Below are 27513 nucleotides of genomic sequence, written 5' to 3'. Positions count from 1 at the left end.
CCGGTCCCTGCCCGAGGCGAGCCGGTCCCTGCCCGAGGCGAGCCGGTCCCTGCCCGAGGCGAGCCGGTCCCTGCCCGAGGCGAGCCGGTCCCTGCCCGAGGCGAGCCGGTCCCTGCCCGAAGCGAGCCGGTCCCTGCCCGAGGCGAGCCGGTCCCTGCCCGAGGCGAGCCGGTCCCTGCCCGAGGCGAGCCGGTCCCTGCCCGAGGCGAGCCGGTCCCTGCCCGAGGCGAGCCGGTCCCTGCCAGAGGCGAGCCGGTCCCTGCCAGAGGCGAGCAGTGGCCCAGGATGTGTGTGATAGAAGTGGGTGCTGACCTTCTGCCCAGCGACCTCTTGTGACCTCTGCTGGGAATGCTCTCTGAGCGCTTCTCTCTAAAACATGTCCTGTTGTTTTAAGTGGACAATTAATATCCTGCATGGGGCGTAGTTCTCTCTGCTCTCTCCTCCTACTTTATTCTCCATGTCCTGTTTTCACAGTCTCTTCTCTTCTGTGAAAGCTGCTCGGACAACACCCATCATTCATAACCTCTACTTGAAGGTGTCAGTCCCTCCTAGGGGCAAAGTGTGCTAATGGCAGTGACAGGGTTAAGGGGTCAGACCCACCTAGGGGCAAAGTGTGCTAATGGCAGTGACAGGGTTAAGGGGTCAGTCTCTCCTAGGATCACTGTAGTAATGGCAGTGACAGGTTAAGGGATCAGACCCACCTAGGGGCAAAGTGTATGTCACGGTAGGCCAGGACTTTTAACACATTTATATTTAAGGGATCAGCCAATAGGCAAAACACATTACAGGCATACCCCGCATTAACGTACGCAATGGGACCGGAGCATGTATGTAACTATGTAACACAGGCATACCCCGCATTAACATACGCAATGGGACCGGAGCATGTATGTAACTATGTAACACAGGCATACCCCGCATTAACGTACGCAATGGGACCGGAGCCTGTATGTAACTATGTAACACAGGCACTCCCCGCATTAACGTACGCAATGGGACCGGAGCATGTATGTAACTATGTAACACAGGCATACCCCGCATTAACGTACGCAATGGGACCGGAGCATGTATGTAACTATGTAACACAGGCATACCCCGCATTAACGTACGCAATGGGATCGGAGCCTGTATGTAACTATGTAACACAGGCACTCCCCGCATTAACGTACGCAATGGGACCGGAGCATGTATGTAACTATAACACAGGCACACCCCGCATTAACGTGCGCAATGGGACCGGAGCCTGTATGTAACTATGTAACACAGGCACTCCCCGCATTAACGTACGCAATGGGACCGGAGCATGTATGTAACTATGTAACACAGGCACTCCCCGCATTAACATACGCAATGGGACCGGAGCATGTATGTAAAGCGAAAATGTACTTAAAGTGAAGCACTACTGTACTGTACTGAAGCATGTACTGTACTGCAATTGTCATATACGTGCATAACTGATGTAAATAACGCATTTGTAACAGGCTCTATAGTCTCCCCGCTTGCGCACAGCTTCTGTACAGGTAGGGAGACAGTATTGCTGTTCAGGACGTACTGACAGGCGCATGCGTGAGCTGCCGTTTGACTATTGGGCGATATGTACTTACTCGCGAGTGTACTTAAAGTGAGTGTCCTTAAAGCGGGGTATGCCTGTAATGAAATAAAATGCGGTTTATTCGGATAAGACCTCGGAAACACACAGAAATACAAAATACAGAGAATGTACACACTTACTGGGATCTGGGGTCTGGGGTTTGAGGACTAGACTTTCCTAGTTGCAAGGCGCCTGCTTCAGCAAAGGCTTACCTTGATAGGACCCTGGACGTCCTGGACGGAAATCCAGCCTCCTGCCTAGGCCTCTCCATGCTTCCCTGTATGAATAGCTCTTTCACTTCAGAAGCACCTTTGAGAGGCCCGTCAGCAGCTGCTTGTCTTCAAATCTCCAACAGGAAAAGAGAGAGCTGCTTCACTGCTCTTCCTTATATAGGGTTTGCTCCCTATCTAATATACTGAGGGGGCTGGCAGTCAATTAGAACATGGATTGTGGTTGTGCATTCACTCATAGGAGGGCAAGATTCAAAACTTGCCAATGGAAATCGTGCTTAGGAGTTTGAACTCCAACAACCGTTTCCCCCGGCTCCGCTGTATCTACGTGAAACAAAGACTTTCTAATCTAGATATCCTGTTCACAGCCCTTCCCCCTCACCCTGTGCCAAAACCTGCATATCTTTTGCAATTAACACAGGGAATCTCTATACCTGAGCTGGTGGCAATGAAATGCTAATTCACATCTGGCTGCCTTTTGTCCGGTATGCAGTCCCGCTCACAGCACAAACACACAATGCAGTTTTAAAACCCAGAAAAACTAACATTTGGTCCCTAGAGCTTGCACTCTACCATTTGGACCTAAAACGTGGGGTCTGTGCACGGGGCTGTAAAACCTGCTCTAAGACACCAGATCTAATACCTTGCTGGCAGGCAATACAGGTTAATCCTGTTTGTCCGCTGTGACAGGAGGGGGTAACCAGGCTATCTAATAAAGGTTAAACCCGCTGGTTACCCCTGAACCCGTGGGGGTCCCTGGTGCCTCCATAAGCCAGGGACCAGGGATAATACATGCTGGGAAATAAAATGACCCTGGTTTTTCCTATTTCATGTTCCCTTAGCCCTAGAACTGTGAAATTTCTTGCGTGTCAGTTTTGGGGGGGATATTTGGGCGGAAATACAATTATTTTGGTTGCAGGAGTTGGGGGGCCAAAGTTGCCGGTAGTCATTTAATTCTCCCCAGCGAGCAGGCATGATTTGCCGGTACGCAGGGTGAATTACACCGGGGCTTCCCTGTGTCCCCCAGACTCCTGGATTTCCAGGCCAAATATCCCCAAGTTATTTCCCTTATAAGTATAAGGTCCCCCAAAGTATATTCTGTAATAAAGTGTACTGTATATCGTGTTTTGCGTTTACTATAATGCTCTATACAGACAGCCCAGGCATATGGTTAAGATGCCCGCTAGTTTGCATAGAGTCCATAGTTCAAAGAGGATAGGATGTCCAGAGGGGGGAGAACCATTTGGTGAACAGGATATCTGGATTAGAAAGCCCTTTGTTTCACGTAGACTCAGGGGAGCCAGGACCCCTGAGGATATGGGGCTAGCAGGAAAACAGTTCCTGGAGTTCAAATTCATAAGCACGATTTCCATTGGCAAGTTTTGAATTCTTCCCTCCTATGATTGCATGCACAACCACAATCCATGCTGTAATTGGCTGCCAGCCCCCTCAATGATTTAGATATAGATCAAGCCCTATTTAAGGGAGTGCAGTGTAGCAGTTAACTCTCTTTTCTGTTGGAGATGTGAAGACAAGCAGCTGGTGACGGGCCTCTCGAAGGTGCTTCTGAAGTGAAAGAGCTATTCACACAGGGAAGCGTGGAGAGGCCCAGTCAGCAGGCTGGATTTCCATCCAGGACAAGGGTCCTATCAAGGTAAGCCTTTGCTGAAGCAGCTGCCTTGCAACTAGGAGAGTAGTCCTCAAACCCCAGACATATATACAGTGTGTATATTCTCTGTATTTTGTATCTCTGTGTGTTTCTGAGGTCTTATCCAAATAAACCTCATTTTATTATATTACTGGGTTTTTACCTCTGACTGATCCCTTAAATATAAATGGTGTTAAAAGTCCTGGGCTACTGTGACACCTCCAAATATCCCCGTCATGTTCCAGATGTCTCTGCCCTGCAGCTATTTCTCATAAGGGGCCACCCATACAAGGCAACCTCCTTATAAGCTGCACAGGCAGCTACGGGACCATGAGTACAAGGGAATACAGCATATAATGCATTAACTAGCCCACTGGGCTTACACAGTTACTCCCACACACGGTTCCTAGTTTATAACCCTATGGGGGACAGTATAAGAGGAACAGAATTACAGGGCAACACGGTAAGGTACAATATTAGACCCAAGAGCTGACACTCTCAGCCCTTGCCATAGGGCCTCAGAGGCAGCCAGCCGGGCTCCACCTTTTATTAATGAAGACCGGCTACCCCCTACCTGTGCGCAGTATAAGAGGGTACCTGTGCGCAGTATAAGAGGGTACCTGTGCGCTGTATAAGAGGGTACCTGTGCGCAGTATAAGAGGGTACCTGTGCGCAGTATAAAGAGGGTACCTGTGCGCAGTATAAGAAGCGCTGCATTGGCTGCATTGATAAGTTATCCTCTGCTTTCTCTCTGCCCCCAATAATTAGAACACCCCAATAATTAGAACACACCAAAGACACTTTTCCCACCTTCTCCTGTTTACAGCCAGTGACCGTGGAGACTCCTCAGGGAACATTATACCAGGGCAAGAGTTTCCACCGACAGAGGGTAAGACTGCCAGGCGAGGAGGCGGGGGATAGATATTTGGGTTGGGAAGAGATGGGGGTGGATATTTGGGTTGGGAGGAGGCAGGGGGTAGATATTTGGGTTGGGAGGAGGCAGGGGGTAGATATTTAGTTTGTGAGGAGGAGGGGGTGGATATTTGGGTTGGGATGAGGGTGGGGGTAGATATTTGGGTTGGGAGGAGGCGTGGGTAGATATTTGGGTTGGGAGGATGATGGAGTAGATATTTGGGTTGGAAGGAGGATGGAGGTAGCTATTTGGGTTGGGAGTAGGCCGGGGTTGATATTGAGGTTCGGAGGAGGATGGGGTAGATATTTCGGTTGGGAGGAGGATGTAGGTAGATATTTGGGTTGGGAGGAGGATGTAGGTAGATATTTGGGTTGGGAGGAAGAAGGAGGTAGATATTTGGGTTTGGATGAGGTACATATTTAGGTTTGGAGATAGGCAGGAGGTAGATATTTGGGTTTGGATGAGGTACATATTTTGGTTTGGAGGTAGGCAGGGGGTAGATATTTGTGTTTGGAGGTAGACTGTGCTGTAATGGGAATTGTCCTCGCTCTGTTGGTTTCAGATCACAGGGGTCTCCATTCTCCGGGCTGGAGAAACCATGGAACAGGCCCTGACCGCTGTGTGTAAGGACATCCGCCTTGGCAAGATCCTGATTCAGACCAATCACAACACAGGAGAGCCCGAGGTGAGAGCAGCCATCTCACTGTCGCCTCAAAGGGACATCTGTGTTATGTCATCTCCACTTCTACCAAGACCATCCAGCTCGCTGTCCACCGACTCACTCTACTCTGTTTGCACTTGTAGGATTGCTGATGAAGGACGTGTAAAGTGCGAAACATGTTGAGATTTCACCACTGTACATTGTTGCGTCTCTACACATGGAGACTGAGTAGTGGGAGTCGGATGGACGTCCTGGGGAATTGGCCGGCACTCTCTGTATAAAATAACACAATATACCGTCGCCTAAATAAAACCCATACGCCACCTAAGGTGATCTCTGACCAAATATTAGTCCAGTCCTTAGTGTCCAATGAAATGTCCACTTAGATCTTGATTGATGTCTCATAACATGTGTGGATAAACAGAAAGAAAATTCATAGTGCAACACTGACACAAAACACCTGGATCAAACCACTAACCACAACAACACAAAGACGCACATAGAACACAGAATAGCTAAAAAATAAACTGGTGCTATTTAATAATAAAAATAAAGAAGCATTGAAAAAACAAAACAAATGTCTAAAAAGTAGAGATCCCGTCCGGTAGGTGTAAAATTAGAATCCTACTCACGACAGGGTGATGGGAAAACAGCGTTCTCAGCAGCTCAATCACTCCCTCCATGCTGGATCCTAAGGGGGACTCCACAATTTGCTTCCAGGGCTCGGACGCCACGTCACGCTTGCTGGTGCTTCGATCGCAGACCCGCTGGTCTCGTCGCACTCAGATGACGTGGCTGGAACATGCGCCGTCGCTGGAAGTTCCAATGATAAACTGCAGACACAGCACTTTTGATCTTGGGGCGTTTTTGGATGGCTGATCCGTTTTACTGGTAATCTCTGACCACTGTTCCAGAAATGTACCCGCTGGGGAACCGTACAATTGTATCATACAAAACAGGGGCGACCCCTTGGGAGGCCCCTTCTCAGGTGCCACAGAGGATGCATTTCCCATTAAAGTTACTGCAGTTTTATATATTCCTTAGTCACTAAGACAATAGTCACTCAGGCAATTCCTTATATTTTTAAATTATAAACATTTCTTACTACTCACGAGATTCCGTCACTCAGGTGAAGTTAGGAAAAGTTCAGGGTTTTACCAAGACATTCAACAATTAAACTAGAGTCATTTAGAAAAGGTGGCTTACCTCAGTATGGTCGACCTAGAGAATGTCTCGGGATCTCCCGTTCCTCGTCCAGCCTCGGTCCCGAGATGTAGGAATCCCACTTCAAACACCAACTGTGACCGCAGCCTTTTCTGGGGTACCCTCGGGGCACCAACAACTGCAGACGGGTTCGCTGAGTAACAAGGAATCTTTATTGCAAGTGCACATGGTGATGACACATTAGCAAGCGGCTTCAGCGTGATCTGGGTTGGGGTAATAATACCACCCCAGTATTTATAGCCTTGGTTACAGAAGATAAACCGGCACTGCCCTATTACAATCTAAAAACTCTACATATGCTTTATTTGAGCTTGGTTAGCATAAAATACCTCCGTCCCATAATAGATGTTGTTAACAAAGTTACGTTTTAATCTCCTTAGGAAGCACATGATGTCCTGAAATAGTCTCAGAGCAAACCTTGGTTGTGATTGGGGAAAGGATAGTTACAGGGAAGACAGAATACATGCTTTGAATATTTGAATATTAAATTACATTTGGCTGAGATAAGCCTTACATAGCTGGCCAAGTTACATGGATTTAGGGGTAAATAGCTGGGATTCTCCCCACTAGGTCAGCCAGCCACCCCTACCGTCACACCCCCCCCCCCCCTCAAGATTAAGGTGCCAGGACAGTCACCCTCTCTGGTGGCTTTCTGAGCCTGACAGAAATTGAGGTTCTTGAGGTAGGACAAAGTATTTCTGGCTGATACAGTCCGTCAGCCTGCTGAGGGTTCTTCCCTCCACATGTTCTACATCCATCAGGTCTCTGATCAGATGTAAAAACACACTCGTTCCCCCCTCCATCCGAGGTTTGCCTCCCCGGGTTTGGGGACACTGACCACTGGCGTCACAAAAGATTGCAAATGCTTGGGGCTGCTGACTGCAGCAATGCAGCGCTCCATCTACTGGGGTCTCCAAATGTAAAGAAGTGACGGTCTGTGGGGTTGGTTCCAAAAGCTGGGGAGCACAAATCACCTTGGTGGGCATTGGTGCCAACTGCACCTTTGCCTGGCAACTGCCCAACTGTGGCTCTCTGTGACTGGGGTCACGAGAGCATCCTTTACCTTCACCGGAATCCCTCTCTGTGGGTGCCTGGGCCAGACCCTATCATGCTGCCCAAAAGTACCTTGTTGCAGCGGGCCCCCCAGGCACATTACCGGGGATCCCTGGACAAAAAGACAAATCTTTAAAAACTGCTGTCTGTATCTTTGGCTGGAGCTGCTTCACCTGGGGATACAGCCTCTCGCGGGACGTCCACCCTGTAGCTGGGAAGTGTTGCCCCAGACTGGGGTTACTGGGCTCCTCAGGTACTGCAGGATCCGTTGGTCCCAAATGTAGGGGGACGGTGACATCCTCAGTGGGCAGGGGTACCAAAGGCTCCACTGCCTGGGCAACTGCCCCACTTTGGCTCTCTGTGACTGGGGTCACAAGAGCATCCTCTCTGAGTAACTCCACCGGCACCTCTGCCTGTGGGTACCGGTGTCCTGGGCAGACCATATCAGGCTGCCTCAGAAGTACGATGGCACAGGGGACCCCCACGCCGATTGCCTGGGACTCCTGGATGAAAAAACAAATCTTTGTGGACCGGTTGGTCCTCCTGCCGTAGACTGCTGCCTGTCTGGAAGCTCCATAGCTGTGTTGCTGGCAGGGGCTGCAGGCATCGCTGACTGTGTCTTCTCCTGGAGCTGCTGCTCCACGGCTACTGGCTGCTTGAGTTCAGTGGACAGCATCTCGTCGGTCGTCCTCTCTCTGGAGTTGGGGAACGTTGCCAACTGAGATGGTGACTGTCCTGGAAGCCTTCATCTTGAGGGGGAGGTGTGACGGTAGGGGTAGCTGGGGGACTGTCATGGTAACTTTATGACAAGATATAATTTACACCAAAATACCTGGGTTGAACTGAACGAGGCTTAGATATGATAAAATATAATTTATTCCTTGAAAAAGGTGAACACACGAGGTATACAAATAACAGACAAAATATAGACACTTACTTAAGATGGAATGATGAAACAGTCAAATCTGGACTGGCAGTTCATACAGCAATCTTGAAAATCACAAAGACATAGAGCATAGGCTGAGCCTCATTTTTATACCATCTCAAACCCATCTCTTTAACCCTAGGCGCCGAGCTGGCTAGCAAAATCTATTTGAAGTAGATTCTTCTTCCCCTGCAAGTGTGAACTAGGACACTTGCAAACCACTCAACTTCTTTGTTCCTGGCCCTAGTGTAAACAATCAGGGCGGTTAACCTTTGATCAGAGGGCTTATGCTAAACCATCCGGCTGCCCTTCCTGACCTATTAGCATAGCAGATGGGGTCTGCATTTTCAGAGCAGATCCAAAATACCATATACAGTTTAATATTTTCACATATTAATAGGTTCCGTTCTGGGGCGCTCAGTGGGTCGAAAATTGCCAGTTATTTATGCCTACAGTGACTCTACATAGTGGCCAAATTTCAACTCTCTGCGACCTCCAGAACCGGAGATACATAAATACACTTTAAAACATTTTTAAAATACAAGATTCGTCCCTTTAAAAATGAATCTCTGCTTTTCACTCTTTCCCCATTGAAAACAACGGGCTCCGTCGCCATGGGCTTCAATGGAGCAACTCCGCAGTGGCAATCAATGGAGTTCCCCGCCATAGACTTTCAATGGGGAAACCGCCGCCATTGAAGTCTATGGGAAAAACCACAAATCTTTACATTCGCCCATACTCCGTCTGGTTGTTCGGAGAGGGCTGGGAATGGCCATGCATTAAATCCGGAACCTTGGCTACATGTCACCCAAATCCTATCCCTCTGGTCATTCCGGAACCGGAAATATGGACTTACATTTTTCATCATTTCACACTTAGCCGTTTTCACGCCACGCGGCTTTTCCTCATTGGAATCAATGGCCGGCGCCGCCATAGACAATGCATGGGCACACGCCGCCATTGGATTCAATGGGACCTCCGCTCCGCCATTAAAGTCAATGGCGAGACCCTCCTTCTCCGCTCGACCCTTTATGGGGGTCCCTCATTCCTGAACCCAGTGGGGGTCGTGTGTGGGGGTTCCTAGGGGCTAGGGGCAACAAGAATTTTATTCCCAGGTGCCCTAGAACCTAAGATTCCCACGCCAATTGTCTTTGAACTTGACCGAAGTGATTAAACTCTTTTCAAAGACGTTGTATCCACTTTTGTGGTCTGCGGTTTGGATGGCTGCCAAACTGTTCCTCGAGGCCGGCGTTGAGGAATCTCCATTGAAGTCAATGGCCCCATTGACTTACAATGGGAAACCGCCGCTCCTCCTCTCGGACGCCACCTGCTGGTCGTCACTGGAAAACAGGTCCAAAACCGCTACTTCTGCCATTAGATTGCATGGAGTCTCAATGGCGACCTATGGACGGCTGCAAAATGGAGCCTGAAAAGGCGGGAAAAGGGAACAAAGGTCTATAATCACTAAATTAACTTTAACCCCTTCCCTCCCGCATCAACCCTAGTGTATGTGTGGGTGCAAACACCAGGATGAGACAATACATTTATGCAGGGGAATAAACAGTTGGATGGCTGAAGCAAGGCAAAAACACATTACTGGACCCCAGTCCAGTTAACCCCTTGCTTCCCAGGTGAGAGTAGGGGGTGGCCAAATGGGGTGTAACCCGTTTAATCCCGCGCCAAATCCCCTCTCATGATAGGGACCTAATAAAGAAACACCCCAGCTATTTACCCCTAAAACCATTAACTTGGCCAGCTATGTAAGGCTTATTTCAGCCAAACGTCTTTAATATCAGAGGGAGAACAGGGAATGTATAATGCACCATTACTGTAAGAATGCATTTCAAAGCATGTATTCTGTCTTCCCTGTGACAATCCTTTCCCCAATCAACATTGTTCTGTGATGTGATTTGGGCTAGCTGTGTGTAATGCGAAGTCCTGTCTTTTACATAATTACCTTATGTCTGTATTTATGCCTGTGTTGGCAATTCTCCCCCAGCTTAGGTACAGTAGTTGGCATTGTATGATGATGATGGAATTAACATGCAAGAAAGTAAATGAGATATTCCACTGTTACAGTCATTTCTATGGAGAAAGACTAGTAATTCACTCAGTTGAGGATCTCCCAAGAAATAGATCAGAACAAAGGCAGGGGATTAGTTAAATGAATCAGTTATTAGGTCTGAGCCCCAGGCACTGTTTCTCTTGGCTGGCTACCATTGTTCAATGTTAAAGCATGGCCAGCAAGAGGTATAACAAGAGGCACTGCTGATCAGAGAAGTTAGTTACCCTCAGAGGGAGAGACACTCTGGGAGGGAGTGTGGAGATTCCCTCAGTTATCCCTCAGAAAGAAGTCCACCTCTGGGAAGGAGTGTGGAGTTGGACTGTGACCAGCTGGAGATCCCTGGCAGAGTGGCTGCTGCGTGCAGCACTTTGATATCCTGAAGCAGAAAGGGGAAACCCATTTGAAGTGGGTCCTTGCACCTAGGAAGTGTGTATATTTTTGTATTTTGTAATTCTGTGTGTTTCCGAGGATTTATCCAAAATCGCATTTTATTTCATTACTGTGTTTTACCCTGTGACTGATACCTTAAATATAAATGGTGATAAAAGTCCTGGGCTACCATGACAGGCTGTCTCTTCTCACTCTCTCACTCTCTCTCTAGCTGCATTATCTGCGCCTTCCCAAGGATATAAGTGAGGATTATGTTATCCTAATGGACAGCACCGTGTCAACCGGAGCAGCCGCCATGATGGCCATTCGAGTTCTGCTGGTAAGTGGCGTGCATTTGTGCGTGCTGTCCCTGCAGGTGTGTGTGTGTGTGTGCTGTGTCCCTGCAGGTGTGTGTGTGCTGTGTCCCTGCAGGTGTGTGTGTGTGTGTGTGTGTGTGTGTGTGCGCTGTGTCCCTGCAGGTGTTTCCCCCTGCAGGTGTGTGTGTGTGTGTGCTGTGTCCCTGCAGGTTACATAGTAGATGAGGTTGAAAAAAGACGTACGTCCATCAAGTTCAACCTATGCTAAATTTAGACAACAGATACTTTATCCTATATCTATACTTACTTATTGATCCAGAGGAAGGCAAACAAAAAACCCCAGAGTCATATAATCCAATGATGTCTCAGAAGGGGACAAATAAATTCCTTCCTGACTCCAAGAATTGGCAATCGGATTAATCCCTGGATCAACATCCTTCCCATGTATACTTATTTGGTGTATCCCTGTATACCTTTCCTATCTAAAAAGATGTCCAACCTTTTTTTGAACAAATCTATTGTATCTGCCATCGCAGTCTCCATGGGTAATGAATTCCACACTGTAACTGCCCTTACTGTAAAGAACCCTTTCCTTTGTTGCTGGTGAAATCTCCATTCCTCCAGCCTTAAGGGATGGCCCCGAGTCCTTTGTACTGCCCGTGGGATGAATCGTTCTTTTGAAAGCTCCTTGTATTGTCCCCGAATATATTTGTCTATAGTGATCATATCCCCTCTTAGACGCCTCTTTTCTAATGTAAATAAATCTAATTTAGCTAGCCTCTCCTCATAAGTTAGAATGTCCATCCTCTTTATTAATTTGGTGGCTCTTCTCTGTACTCTCTCTAGTTCCATAATGTCTTTTCTTAGGATTGGTGCCCAAAATTGTACTCCATATTCAAGGAGTGGTCTTACTAATGCTTTGTAAAGGGGCATAATTATGTTTACTTCACTTCCATCCATTGCCCGTTTGATGCAAGATAAGATCTTGTTTGCCTTTGCAGCTACTGCATGACATTGGGCACTATTGCTAAGCCTGCTGTCTACAAGCACTCCTAAATCCTTCTCCATCAAGGATTCCCCCAATATATCCACAGTTAATTTATAAGTCGCCTTTTTATTCTTGTATCCCAAATGCATAACCTTACATTTATCTGTATTAAACCTCATCTGCCATTTACCTGCCCACGTTTCCAGTCTCTCCAAGTCTTTCTGGAGAGAAATTACATCCTGCTCTGATTCTACTATCTTACACAATTTAGTATATGTGTGTGTGTGTGTGTGTGTGTGTGTGTGTGTGTGTGTGTGTGTGTGTGTGTGTGTGTGTGTGTGTGTGTGTGTGTGCGGTGTCCCTGCAGGAGTGTGTGCTGTGTCCCTGCAGGTATGTGTGTGCTGTGTCCCTGCAGGTGTGTGTGTGTGTGCGGTGTCCATGCAGGTGTGTGTGTGCTGTGTCCCTGAAGGTGTGTGTGCTGTGTCCCTGCAGGTGTGTGTGCTGTGTCCCTGCAGGTGTGTGTGTGCTCTGTCCCTTCAGGTGTGTGTGAGTGTGTGTGCTGTGTCCCTGCAGGTGTGTGTGTGTGTGCTCTGTCCCTGCAGGTGTGTGTGCGGTGTCCCTGCAGGTGTTTGCTGTGTCCTTGCAGGTGTGTGTGTGTGCTGTGTCCCTGCAGGTGTGTGTGTGTGCGATGTCCCTGCAGGTGTGTGTGTGTGTGCTGTGACCTGCAGGTGTGTGTGTGCTGTGTCCCTGCAGCTGTGTGTGTGTGCTCTGTCCCTGCAGGTGTGTGTCCCTGCAGGTGTGTGTGTGTGTATGTGCTGTGTCCCTGTAGGTGTGTGTGTGTTGTGTCCCTGCAGGTGTGTGTGTGTGTGTGGTGTCCCTGCAGGTGTGTGTGTGTTTTGTGTCTCTGCAGGTGTGTGTGTGTGTGTGTGTGTGTGTGCGCGCGCTCGGTGTCCCTGCAGGTGTGTGTGTGTGTGTGTGTGTGTGTTACTGGGGTCTGGGGGTAAAAACTAGGCTTTCCGAGGTGCAAGGCGCCTGCTGCAGCAAAAACTAACCTTGATAGAACCCTTGTCCTGGACGGAAATCCAGCTTGCTGGCTGGGCCTCTCCATGCTCCCTGTGTGAATAGCTCTTTCACTTCAGAAGCACCTTTGAGAGGCCCGCCAGCATCTGCATGTCTTCAAATCTCCAACAGGAAAAGAGAGTTATCTGCTACACTGCTCTTCCGTATATAGGGCTTGCTCCCTATCTAATATACTGAGGGGGCTGGCAGCCAATTAGAGCATGGATTGTGATTGTGCATGCAATTTGTTTGCCCCCAAATATCCCCCTCATGTTCCAGACGTCTCTGCCCTGCAGCTATTTCTCATAAGGGGCCACCCATACAAGGCAACCCACTTATAAGCTGCACAGGCAGCTACGGGCCCATGAGTCCAAGGGAATACAGCATACAGTATAATAGAAAAAACAAATAGGTAGCGCTATATCCCACAGTGAGCTGGCAGCCGGTGATATAACCCTGACCCCTAGTCAGGCTATAGAAGTGGAAAAGAAGTTATATCAGTGGCGCTCAACACTGTAATGATCAAAGCAATTCTAATAGATATTATAAAATATACAACCAGAGCCACGGAAATCGCCCGTCTGATTGGATGCTCCACGTGGTAAGGGTAAACATGTAAATATACAAAGAAATCAAATCATAGCATAATACTGTAAAACATACACATACATAAACAAACAACACTTAACAAACGCTGAGAACAACAGGTAACTACTCACAATGGCATTTAATATGGCATATCATTAATATCATAAAATACACTTATTACACATAAAATAGTACATAAAAACATATATTAGGTTCAGGCAAGATTCTCCAACTCGGGTGGGGGTACCTGCTTACCGAAAACAGGATGTAATCAGGCAATGGATAATTCAAAGAGTATCCCCTCTTATGGATAGCTGCTGCTGCTGCTGCTGCTGCTGCTGCTGCTGCTGCTGCTGCTGCTGTTGTTAACACCTGGGCTCAGACGAGGAGTCTATTATGGGCAGGGACAGGTTTTTCCAGCTAGCTGTGTCTGCCTCAGTCCTCTCCCAGCACTGCAGAAGCTCCAGGACCACACACAGAGATACTTCCTGGTCTGCCCGCACCACGTGCACCAAACACAGCAATGCTGAAATGTTGGATATTCCTACGCCAGCATGTGCTTTCCCACAGCTCACAGCTCACAGCTCACAGCTTCGGAAGGGTACAGCACTCACACCCGAGTAGTGGGGACCTCACAGAACCACCCTACGCGTTTCGAAAGTCTTGCTTTCTTCCTCAGGGGTTAAAAGTAATGAAAAGTAGTCCCTGTAAGTCCCGAAATATATAGTCCCGGTTTAAAGAGACAGTGCATCCTTGTGATCTTGATCATGCGCAGATGAAAGGACTGGGACACTCAGCATGTGGACACTCATGGACATGACATACAACAGTGAAAAAACATATATAAAGGAAATAAAAGAATATAACAATTAGTGCAATACATAAAATACAGATGTGTATCTGATACCTATATATCCTCATGGATAGAAAAAGAAATGTAATAGTATACATATGAATAAAACAAAATGCTTAACAAAAAATATGATTAACAAAAAATATATAAAAAATATATATAAAAAAAAAAAAAAAAAAATTATTAACCCTATTATTCGTATCTCAAATTGCTAAGACCCGGCCAAGCAAGGGATATGTAGAAGTATGCTGAGCAGAACTTGACCTTCTAGTATATACCACAAATATGATCCCTAAAGTGAACTAATACTGTGTATATATCTATACTTTGAAGTTTATAAGTGAGTGTATATTGAAAATAGGAATAATAAATAATTGAAAGTGAAAGTTATTAGTGATGGTGAAAATGTACCTTTCTGATGGAAATAAGAGTGATACGTATTAGAAGTGGAAATTAATAGTGTTAAAGGAAATATAACCATCTAAGAATGGTGTTGGGTGAAAATAAGTAATTAATATATGTTGTATAGTATTATAATAAAATGATGATAAATATTATAATATAATAATAATAGAAAGGTGATGGTGATTACTACCTACTTATTGAACCATCCTCATCATGAATGCCCGGACCTTACCATAAAATGGAAGGAACCACAGGTTACAGTACATTGCAGCGATTACATTGTCAGCCCAGGAGACTGGTTATCTCATCTGTCAACAAGGAACGGCCTCAGGTCAAATTCTATATTGAGTCCAGACGGTGCTAAAGTTTGTAGTTCGTAAATCCAAAAGGATTCTCTCTTACCTAACATGCTTGTCTTATCCCCTCCACGCCAGTTAGGTATAACAGCCTCTATGGCTACACATATTAGACCTTTAGGATCTTTACCGTGCACATGAAGGAAATGGCTCGACACACTATGGGACTCTAGACCTTTTTTGATATTGTAGATGTGTTCATAGAACCGTCGTTTGATAGGTCTGGTGGTCATACCCACATACTGCAGACCACAGGGACATTCAAGGAGGTAAATAATATTAGTGCTATTACATGTGATGTGCTGTTGGATAGTATACTTCTTCAGTGTTTTTGTTGAAGTAAAGCATAATTGTTTGGAGCTGAATTTACATGCTGTGCTTGTATTACATGTGTAGTAACCCTTAATGGCATTTTTGTTTTTGATTTTATTTTGCTGACCATTGGATTTAAGTGGACAGCTTGGGGCCAACCTTTGGCCTATGTTGGCTGCCTTTGTGAATATGATTTTTGGTTTTGAAGGCAGTATTTGTGCCAAATCTGTATCTTTTCTCAAGATTGGCCAATATTTCCGAATGGTTTTCTTTATCCCAGGTGCCATCTGATTGAATTGAGTAATGAATGGTATTTGCATTTGTGTATTGGATGGTTTAGGTTTATACTCTAAAAGTGTTGATCTTTCCAAAACCTCAACCTCTGATATAATATTGTCAAGGTGATTAGGTGAATATTTCCTGTCAATGAATCTGTTCCTAAGATCCTGTGCCTGATTTTGGAATGCGTCTAAAGTGGAGCTATTTCGTTTTAGTCTGATGAATTGTCCTTTAGGAATGTTATCGATCCATGCAGGGTTGTGATGGCTATCGGCATGTAGATAATTGTTCGCTTGAACCTTCTTAAAGTGAGTTTTGGTATGTAAAGTGTTGTTAGAGATATATATAACTAAATCCAAAAATTCTATAGAAACATTACTTGAAACAAACGAAAATCTTAAATTATACGAATTGTTGTTCATGTATTCTTGGAATAGGTGTAATTGCTGTAGTGACCCTGACCAAATAAAAATAATATCATCGATGTAGCGCCGCCATAGTACCAGGTCTGCTCCGTAAGGGCAGCCGGACCAGATGGATTCGTTCTCCCAGCTGCCCATAAATAAATTAGCATAACTAGGAGCAAACCTGGTACCCATGGCGGTGCCACATACCTGTAAATAATATAAATTATTAAAATTAAAATAATTGTGTGAAAGTATAAATTGAATGCCAGAAATAAGAAATGTTTTAAGTGATGGTGTCATAGAAGGATCATTATCCAAAAAATGGCCGACAGCCTCACAACCCTGGACATGGTCGATAACAGTATATAGTGATGTGACGTCAGCTGTAACTAAATAATAATGTGGCTTCCATAGTATAATGCATTAACTGGCCCACTGGGCTTACATAGCTAACCCCACACACGCTGTTCCTATCTTATAACCCTATGGGGGCCGTATAAGGGGAACAGAATTACAGGGCAACACAGTAAGGTACAATATTAGACCCAAGAGCTGACACTCACAGCCCTTGCAATACGGTTTCAGGGGCAGCCAGCCGGGCTCCACATCTATTAACGAAGGCCGGCTACGCCCTACTGTCACAGTGTGTGTGTGTGTACTGTGTCCCTGCAGGTGTGTGTGCTGTTTCCCTGTGTGTGTGTGCTGTGTCCTGGGAGGTGTGGGTGGGGTCTGTATATGTGCGGACGTGCGTGTGCTGTATAAATGTACATGTGCTGTATATATGCCGGCGTGCGTGTGCTGCAAATGTACCGTCGTGCGTGAGCGCATAGTCAGTATATGCGTGTGCGGGCGTGTGCTGTATTTGTGCGTACATATGTGCGGGTGTGCGTGAGCTGTATAAATGTGCGTGTGCTGTATATATGTGCGGGTGTGCGATTGCGTGTGTCCCCGGGGCTCTCCCGACAGTCCGTTCTATCTCTCGGGGACCCGTAAGATCATGATGTGCGCATGCGTGCCCCGGGGCTCTCCTAGCAGCCCGTGCTATCTCTCAGGGTCCCCGCAGGATCACGATGTGCGTGTGTGTGTGTCCCTGTGCCCCGGGGCTCTCCTAGCAGCCCGTGCTATCTCTCAGGGTCCCCGCAGGATCACGATGTGCGTGTGTGTGTGTCCCTGTGCCCCGGGGCTCTCCCGGCAGCCTGTGCTACCTCTCGGGGTCCCCGCAGGATCACGATGTGCGTGTGTGTGTGTGTCCCTGCCGGGGCTCTCCCGGCAGGCTGTGCTACCTCTCGGGGTCCCTTTACAATCACGATGTGCGTGTCCCCGTGCCCCGGGGCTCTCCCAGCAGCCCGTGCTATCTCTCGGGGTCCCCGTAGCATCACTATGTGTGTGTCGCCTTGCTCCGTGGCTCTCCCGGCGGCCCGTGCTATCTCTCGGGGTCCCCTCAGGATCACTATGTGCGCATGCGTGCCCTGCGGCGCTCCCGGCAGCCCGTGCTATCTCTTGGGGTCCCCTCAGGATCACGATGTGCGCATGCGTGCCCTGCGGCGCTCTCGGCAGCTCGTGCTATCTCTCGGGGTCTCCGCAGGATCACGATGTGCGCATGCGTGCCCTGCGGCGCTCCCAGCAGCCCGTGCTATCTCTCGGGGTCCCCTCAGGATCACTATGTGCGCATGCGTGCCCTGCGGCGCTCCCGGCAGCCCGTGCTATCTCTCGGGGTCCCCTCAGGATCACAATGTGCGCATGCGTGCCCTGCGGCGCTCCCGGCAGCCCGTGCTATCTCTCGGGGTCTACGCAGGATCACGATGTGCGCATGCGTGCCCTGCGGCGCTCCCGGCAGCCCGTGCTATCTCTCGGGGTCCCCTCAGGATCACAATGTGCGCATGCGTGCCCTGCGGCGCTCCCAGCAGCCCGTGCTATCTCTCGGGGTCTCCGCAGGATCACAATGTGCGCATGCGTGCCCTGCGGCGCTCCCGGCAGCCCGTGCTATCTCTTGGGGTCTCCGCAGGATCACAATGTGCGCATGCGTGCCCTGCGGCGCTCCCGGCAGCCCGTGCTATCTCTCGGGGTCTCCGCAGGATCACGATGTGCGTATGCGTGCCCTGCGGCGCTCCCGGCAGCCCGTGCTATCTCTTGGGGTCTCATCAGGATCACAATGTGCGCATGCGTGCGCATGCGTGCCCTGCGGCGCTCCCGGCAGCCCGTGCTATCTCTCGGGGTCCCCTCAGGATCACTATGTGCGCATGCGTGCCCTGCGGCGCTCCCGGCAGCCCGTGCTATCTCTCGGGGTCTCCGCAGGATCACGATGTGCGCATGCGTGCCCTGCGGCGCTCCCGGCAGCCCGTGCTATCTCTCGGGGTCCCCTCAGGATCACAATGTGCACATGCGTGCCCTGCGGCGCTCCCGGCAGCCCGTGCTATCTCTCGGGGTCTCCGCAGGATCACGATGTGCGCATGCGTGCCCTGCGGCGCTCCCGGCAGCCCGTGCTATCTCTCGGGGTCCCCTCAGGATCACTATGTGCGCATGCGTGCCCTGTGGCGCTCCCGACAGCCCGTGCTATCTCTCGGGGTCTCCGCAGGATCACAATGTGCGCATGCGTGCCCTGCGGCGCTCCCGGCAGCCCGTGCTATCTCTCGGGGTCCCCTCAGGATCACGATGTGCGCATGCGTGCCCTGCGGCGCTCCCGGCAACCCGTGCTATCTCTCGGGGTCTCCGCAGGATCACGATGTGCGCATGCGTGCCCTGCGGCGCTCTCGGCAGCCCGTGCTATCTCTTGGGGTCTCCGCAGGATCATGATGTGCGCATGCGTGCCCTGCGGCGCTCCCGGCAGCCCGTGCTATCTCTCGGGGTCCCCTCAGGATCACAATGTGCGCATGCGTGCCCTGCGGCGCTCCCGGCAGCCCGTGCTATCTCTCGGGGTCTCCGCAGGATCACGATGTGCGCATGCGTGCCCTGCGGCGCTCTCGGCAGCCCGTGCTATCTCTCGGGGTCTCCGCAGGATCACTATGTGCGCATGCGTGCCCTGCGGCGCTCCCGGCAGCTCGTGCTATCTCTCGGGGTCTCCGCAGGATCACGATGTGCGCATGCGTGCCCTGCGGCGCTCTCGGCAGCCCGTGCTATCTCTCGGGGTCCCCTCAGGATCACAGTGTGCGCATGCGTGCCCTGCGGCGCTCCCGGCAGCCCGTGCTATCTCTCGGGGTCTCCGCAGGATCACGATGTGCGCATGCGTGCCCTGCGGCGCTCCCGGCAGCCCGTGCTATCTCTCGGAGTCCCCTCAGGATCACAGTGTGCGCATGCGTGCCCTGCGGCGCTCTCGGCAGCCCGTGCTATCTCTTGGGGTCTCCGCAGGATCACGATGTGCGCATGCGTGCCCTGCGGCGCTCCCGGCAGCCCGTGCTATCTCTTGGGGTCTCCGCAGGATCACGATGTGCAGGAGGAGAAGATCTTGCTGCTGTCCTTGCTGATGGCAGAGATGGGGGTGCACTCCGTGGCGTACGCGTTCCCCCACGTCCGCATCATCACCACAGCCGTAGACAAGCGCGTCAACCAGGAGTTCCACATTATCCCGGGCATCGGTGAGAGAGGGCACGGGAGGGCCAGTCCTGTCTGTCACCCTGCATGGGGAGGGCCAGTCCTGTCTGTGTAATTGTGTCACCCTGCACGGGGAGGGCCAGTCCTGTCTGTGTAACTGTGTCACCCTGCACGGGGAGGGCCAGTCCTGTCTGTGTAACTGTGTCACCTTGTATGGGGAGGGCCAGTCCTGTCTGTGTCACTGTCACTGTCACCCTGCATGGGGAGGGCCAGTCCTGTCTGTCATCCTGCATGGGGAGGGCCAGTCCTGTCTGTGTAACTGTGTCACCCTGCACGGGGAGGGCCAGTCCTGTCTGTGTAACTGTGTCACCCTGCATGGGGAGGGCCAGTCCTGTCTGTCACCAGGAGAGAGTTGATGTGTTCTTGTCTGTCTCTCACCTCTGCAGGTAACTTTGGGGACAGGTTTTTTGGCACTGATGCCCCATGTGACTGTTACGAGAGTGACGAAAGCAACATGGACTACTGACCCCCGCTCCGAGCCACGCCTCCTGGGACACGCTCCGAGCCCCGCCCCCGGGACACGCTCCGAGCCCCGCCCCCTGGGACACGCTCCGAGCCCCGCCTCCTGGGACACGCTCCGAGCCCCGCCCCCGGGACACGCTCCGAGCCCCGCCCCCTGGGACACGCTCCGAGCCCTGCCCTGGGACAAGCTCCGAGCCACGCCCCCGGGACACGCTCCGAGCCACGCCTCCTAGGACACGCTCCGAGCCACGCCTCCTGGGACACGCTCCGAGCCACGCCCCCGGGACACGCTCCGAGCCACACCTCCTGGGACACGCTCCGAGCCCCGCCCCCTGGGACACGCTCCGAGCCACGCCTCCTGGGACACGCTCCGAGCCCCGCCCCCCGGGACACGCTCCGAGCCACGCCTCCTGGGACACGCTCCGAGCCCTGCCCCCGGGACACGCTCCGAGCCACGCCTCCTGGGACACGCTCCGAGCCCCGCCCCCTAGGACACCCTCCGAGCCCACGCCCCCTGGGACACGCTCCGAGCCACGCCCCCTGGGACACGCTCCGAGCCCACGCCCCCTGGGACACGCTCCGAGCCCACGCCCCCTGGGACACGCTCAGAGCCCACGCCCCCTGGGACACGCTCTGAGCCACGCCTCCTGGGACACGCTCCGAGCCCCGCCCCCTGGGACACGCTCCGAGCCACGCCCCCGGGACACGCTCCGAGCCACGCCTCCTGGGACACGCTCCGAGCCCCGCCCCCTGGGACACGCTCCGAGCCACGCCTCCTGGGACACGCTCCGAGCCCACGCCTCCTGGGACACGCTCCGAGCCCTGCCCCCTGGGACACGCTCCGAGCCACGCCCCCTGGGACACGCTCCGAGCCCCGCCCCCTGGGACACGCTCCGAGCCACGCCTCCTGAGACACGCTCCGAGCCCCGCCCCCTGGGACACGCTCCGAGCCACGCCTCCTGGGACACGCTCCGAGCCCCGCCCCCGGGACAAGCTCCGAGCCCCGCCCCCTGGGACACGCTCCGAGCCCCGCCCCCTGGGACACGCTCCGAGCCCCGCCCCCTGGGACACGCTCCGAGCCCACGCCCCCTGGGACACGCTCCGAGCCCCGCCCCCTGGGACACGCTCCGAGCCACGCCCCCTGGGACACGCTCCGAGACACGCTACCTGGGACACGCTCCGAGACACGCCCCCTGGGTCACGCTCCGAGCCACGCCCCCGGGATACGCTCCGAGCCCCGCCCCCTGGGACACGCTCCGAGCTACGCCCCCTGGGACACGCTCCGAGCCCCGCCCCCTGGGACACGCTCCGAGCCACGCCCCCTGGGACACGCTCCGAGCCCCGCCCCCTGGGACACGCTCCGAGCCCCGCCCCCTGGGACACGCTCTGAGCCCCGCCCCCTGGGACACGCTCCGAGCCCCGCCCCCTGGGACACGCTCCGAGCCCCGCCCCCTGGGACACGCTCCGAGCCACGCCCCCAGGACACGCTCCGAGCCCCGCCCCCTGGCACACGCTCCGAGCCACACCCCCTTTTTAGCCCATTCACTCCCAAAGTGGGATTGCGATCCAGTAACCCGCAGAGCTGTGCGCTTGCAGCCTTCCTGGCAGGGACGGGGTTACAGGCCCGGCATGTGAAGGGGTGTACAGAAGCTGCCGCTTCTCTTCCCGGTGCTCTCCCCGCCACATGCACAGTACTGCTGCTTTCACCCCGTCCTTAAGCTTCATTTCCTCGCCTCTGCAGAGAATAAAATGACTTCTTTTTAATACAGTCTCATGAGGTTTTTTCCAGCCCGGGGTAAAAGTAAGATGGCCTCCGTCAGGGTGTGTGGGAATCTGCTGGCTGTCTGTGCGGTGCTCCCTGCAATACTCCCTCACCGGATTGGATCTGCTGTACAAGCGCTAACCAGCTTCACAATGCATGACCAGGCCCAAGCAGCTGAGCCCGGAACTGCTGTCCCTGAGCAGGTGCCCTGACTCTGCACTTCCATGTCCCAGGCTGAGCGGTGTAATGCAGGAGGAAGAAACTCGGGGGCGCGAGGGAACCCCCATGTGTGAAGCTAAAAGTGACACAAACTCGTGTGCTCATGTGTCACCACACAGATATGTACAACGTGTCTGCGCACAGCGGTACGAAGCGCGCGTCTGCGTAGATATGTACAACGTGTCTGCGCACAGCGGTACGAAGCGCGCGTGTCTGCGCAGATATGTATGACGCGCGAGTCTGCGCACTTTAGTACGACGCGAGAGTCTGCGCACTTTAGTACGACGCGAGAGTCTGCGCACATCAGTACAACGCATGTCTCCCACGGCTCCCTTAGAATTGATTCAATCATGTAGTCTTCATGCATTTCCCGACAGTGACCAGCAGAGGGCAGCAATATACAGCACAGCTCTCCTGTCTGTCTGCACAGAGACCGTCCAACTCACTATACCGGCAAGGTGACCCCGCTGCAAGGCAAGACCGCCCAACTCTATACCGGCAAGGTGACCCCGCTGCAAGGCGAGACCGTCCAACTCTATACCGGCAAGGTGACCACGCTGCAAGACGAGACCGCCCAACTCTATACCGGCAGGTCACTCCGCTGCAAGGCAAGACCGCCCAACTCTATACCGGCAAGGTGACCCCGCTGCAAGACGAGACCGCCCAACTCTATACCGGCAAGGTGACCACGCTGCAAGACGAGACCGCCCAACTCTATACCGGCAAGGTGACCCCGCTGCAAGGCGAGACCGCCCAACACTATACCGGCAAGGTGACCCCGCTGCAAGGCGAGACCGCCCAACACTATACCGGCAAGGTAACCCCGCTGCAAGGCGAGACCACCCAACACTATACCGGCAAGGTGACCCCGCTGCAAGGCGAGACCGCCCAACACTATACCGGCAAGGTGACCCCGCTGCAAGGCGAGACCGCCCAACACTATACCGGCAAGGTGACCACGCTGCAAGGCGAGACCGCCCAACACTATACCGGCAAGGTGACCCCGCTGCAAGGCGAGACCGCCCAACACTATACCGGCAAGGTGACCCCGCTGCAAGGCGAGAACACCCAACTCACTATACCGGCAAGGTGACCCCGCTGCAAAGCGAGACCGCCCAACACTATACCGGCAAGGTGACCCCGCTGCAAGGCGAGACAGCCCAACTCACTATACCGGCAAGGTGACCCCGCTGCAAGGCGAGACCGCCCAACACTATACCGGCAAGGTGACCCCGCTGCAAGGCGAGACCGCCCAACTCTATACCGGCAAGGTGACCCCGCTGCAAGGCGAGACAGCCCAACTCACTATACCGCAAACAAACAGTAGATGGCGCTCTAATACTAGAATTAATCAAAGTGAAATAGTATAATGCAATGTGATAATTAAATGAAAATCAACAAGTGCAAGTAAGGGTACAATAAAACACTCAAACCCTTAGATGGACTGTTTCAAGGTGACCCCGCTGCAAGGGGAGACCGCCCAACTCTATACCGGCAAGGTGACCCCGCTGCAAGGGGAGGCTGCCCAACTCACTATACCGGCAAGGTGACCCCGCTGCAAGGTGAGACCGCCCAACACTATACTGGCAAGGTGACCCCGCTGCAAGGTGAGACTGCCCAACTCTATACCGGCAAGGTGACCCCGCTGCAAGGTGAGACCGCCCAACTCTACCGGCAAGGTCACTCCACTGCAAGGTGAGACTGCCCAACTCACTATACCGGCAAGGTCACCCCGCTGCAAGGTGAGACTGCCCAACTCTATACCGGCAAGGTGACCCCACTGCAAGGTGAGACCGCCCAACTCACTATACCGGCAAAGTCACCCCGCTGCAAGGCGAGAATGCCCAACTCACTATACCGGCAAAGTCACCCCGCTGCAAGGCGAGAATGCCCAACTAACTATACCGGCAAGGTCACTCCACTGCAAGGCGAGACTGCCCAACTCTATACCGGCAAGGTCACCCGCTGCAAGGCAAGACTGCCCAACTCTATACCGGCAAGGTGACCCCACTGCAAGGTGAGAGTGCCCAACTCTATACCGGCAAGGACACCCCGCTGCAAGGTGAGACTGCCCAACTCTATACCGGCAAGGTCACTCCGCTGCAAGGTGAGACTGCCCAACTCTATACCGGCAAGGACACCCCGCTGCAAGGCGACACCGCCCAACTCTATACCGGCAAGGTCACTCCGCTGCAAGGTGAGACTGCCCAACTCTATACCGGTAATGTGACCCCGCAGCAAGGTGAGACTGCCCAACTCTATACCGGCAAGGTCACTCCGCTGCAAGGTGAGACTGCCCAATTCACTATACCGGCAAAGTCACCCTGCTGCAAGGCGACACCGCCCAACTCTATACCGGCAAGGTGACCCCGCTGCAAGACGAGACTGCCCAAGTCTCTACCGGCAAGGTGACCCCGCTGCAAGGCGAGACTGCCCAACTCACTATACCGGCAAAGTCACCCCGCTGCAAGGCGAGACTGCCCAACTCACTATACCGGCAAGGTCACTGTAGACCAGGACTTTTAACACCATTTATATTTAAGGGATCAGTCACAGGGCAAAACTAAATAAAATGAGGTTTATTTTGGATAAATACTTTGGGGAAACACAAGAATACAAAAATATACACACTTACAGGGGTCTGGGGGATGAAATCTACCTTTCCTATGTGTCAGGACCCACTTCAAATGGGTTTCCCCTGTCCCCTTCTCTGCTCCAGGATATCAAAGTGCTGCACACAGCAGCCTCTCTGAAATGTATCGCCACACTGTTTCCCAGAGATGGACTTCTGAGGGAATTTCCACACTCCCTCCCAGGGTGTCTCTCCCTCTGAGGGTAACTACTGCTCTGACCTGCAGTGTTCATTTTATACCTTTTGCTGGCTATGCTTTAACAATGAACAATGGTAGCCAGCCAAGAGAAACAGTGCCTGGTGCTCAGACCTGATAACTGATTCATTTAATTAATCCCCCACTTTTGTTCTGATCTATTTCTATGGAGAGCTTCAACTGAGTGAATTACTTAGTCTTTCTCCCTAGAAATAACAATAACCGTGGAATATCTCATTTACTTTCTTGCATGTTAATTCTATTACCACACAATACCAACTACTGTATCTAATCTGGGAGGAACTGCTAACACATGTATAAATGCAGACATAAGGTAATTATGTAAAAGACAGGACTTAGCATTACACACATCACAGAACAATGTTGATTGGGGAAAGGATTGTCATAGGGAAGACAGAATGCACTTCAAACATGCATTCTTACAGACATGGTGCATTACAGTATACAATCCCTGTTCCCTCTGATATTAAATTACATTTGGCTGAAATAAGCCTTGCATAGCTGGCCAAGTTACATGGATTTAGGGCTAAATAGCTGGGATTTCTCTCCTCTAGGTCAGCCAGTGACACCCTACCGTCATAGTCCTGCCCAACTCACTATACCGGCAAGGTCACTGTCACGGTGGACCAGAACTTATTAACTCATTTATATTTTTGGAATTCTTGATTGAACACAACAAGGCGGGCAAAAGAAATTGTCATTTATTTCCTTGATAGACAAACACACGACAACCTCAGAATACACGAAATAATCACTTACAGGGATGGGGGAAACGAAATAAATTGCCCTTTGCACGAAAGCGGAAGAAATAAAGTCTCTGGTTTAAAGTCCTTTTGGCTAGGGTGCAAGTTGGCAACCTAATATTTCTGCCAAATGAAAGAACTTCGTTCTTATTCGTTGGGATTCGTTCGTGAGTCCCCAGGGCTAACGAATTCCTGAAGTAGGGGTAAATCCTTGGTTACGGTGTTTTTAACCCCTTGCATTCTGGAACCGCTGCTGCTGTACTTGAACGTAATCTTGAGCAAAGCGAAGCGTCGTATGACGCGTAGAGGTGACGTCACACGCAGCAGAGAGACGGCGTTATCCCGTTCCTCCGGGCAGCTGTGTTTGTAAACTTCCCTGTGGTGTGTTTTGAGCGAGGTGCAGGGGTAGATTTTGGATATTGGAGCCGTAAGAACTTTGTTACTGGAACATCAAGTTGTTTTTGAGATCTGGCATTAGTGACAATACAGCGCTCTCATCTCCCCACCTTGGAGCTCCCCCAGTGCTGTTTGGATCCACTGTGATCTGTTTTTATGTAAGTGTTATTTGATGCATATTATAAATATTAATTACCTTTAAATTTATACTAATAGTGTGTTTTCTCTTCTCTTTTTGCGCCCTGCTATATGTATGGTTGTCCAACTCTATACTGACCTCTCCTGGGCATGATACAGACCTATCACCCCATGAGTAACAGAACCCTGCGACCATCTCCCTTCTGTTCTAGATGTTATTATCCTCCGCTGTATAACCTATAACCCCCATCGCCTTTTAGCAAACACCTGCGTGCACTTTTGAACCTTTACTTACTAAAAACACCCCCAAAAATGCAGTTCTCAATAAAACTGCCCCATCCGCTGAAATACGAATCACGCCCGCTTCTGCCACTAGTCTACGGCCTTCCATGACTCCTACTGAACCCCACCTTCCAATGCCTAACCGTTATGCCGGGGATCCCCATGGCTGTAGAGGCTTCCTAAATCAGTGTTTCATACAGTTTGAGATCACCCCTTCTCGATTTGTTTCCTCAAGATCCAAGGTGGCCTACATCATCTCACTGGTTACGGATGATGCCCTGGCCTGGGCCTCCCCCTTCTGGGAGCAGATATCGGACCTTATACAGGACATCGGCCTCTTCGCCAGGGAGTTCCGTGGGGTCTCTGATACTCCCGGACGTAAGATGACCTCGGCCCCCTCTCTATTCCATATTTCCCAGGGAAACCGACCAGTCGTCAGGTACGCTCTGGAGTTCCGCACCATTGTTTCCGAGACTGGATGGAATAATGAGGCATTGTCTTCCGCCTTCTGGCAGGGCCTCTCGGAGCCCCTAAAGGACGAACTTGCAGCACAGGAGCATCCTACTGATCTGGAGGAACTAATCACCATTTGTATTTGGGTCGACCAACGCATACAAGGGAGAAGGACGGAGTGTTCCCGGCGTCGACAACAGGTACTCGGTTCACCTACCCATCACTTTGTCACTCCGCTATCTACCCTATCGGAGGTTCCAGAACCCATGCAACTTGGGGGTAATAAGTTGTCCCAGTCCGAGAAGCAACGCCGGTCTCTGCATGTACTGCAGCAATTCCGATCATCAAGTGCTCCAGTGTCCATACAAGCCGGGAAAA

General features: G+C 51.5%; 1 protein-coding gene across 1 annotated transcript in view; it reads left to right on the top strand.

Moving 5' to 3' along the window:
• LOC142485082 (uridine-cytidine kinase-like 1) overlaps positions 1 to 22057 on the top strand; it is a 112904-nt gene extending 90847 nt beyond the window's left edge. The window contains exons 9-13 of the mRNA XM_075584287.1: positions 4296 to 4358; positions 4945 to 5067; positions 10912 to 11019; positions 19659 to 19815; positions 20218 to 22057. Coding sequence (XP_075440402.1) covers positions 4296 to 4358; positions 4945 to 5067; positions 10912 to 11019; positions 19659 to 19815; positions 20218 to 20297 — 531 coding nt within the window. The 3' untranslated portion in view covers positions 20298 to 22057. The remainder of the gene's footprint in view (positions 1 to 4295; positions 4359 to 4944; positions 5068 to 10911; positions 11020 to 19658; positions 19816 to 20217) is intronic.
• Positions 22058 to 27513: the final 5456 nt, after the last annotated feature.

The sequence above is a fragment of the Ascaphus truei genome, unplaced genomic scaffold (assembly GCF_040206685.1).
Source record: "Ascaphus truei isolate aAscTru1 unplaced genomic scaffold, aAscTru1.hap1 HAP1_SCAFFOLD_527, whole genome shotgun sequence".
NCBI lineage: Eukaryota > Metazoa > Chordata > Amphibia > Anura > Ascaphidae > Ascaphus > Ascaphus truei.
The sequence above is the reverse complement of the archived record's forward strand: the minus strand, read 5'-3'. Positions and strand labels throughout refer to the sequence as shown.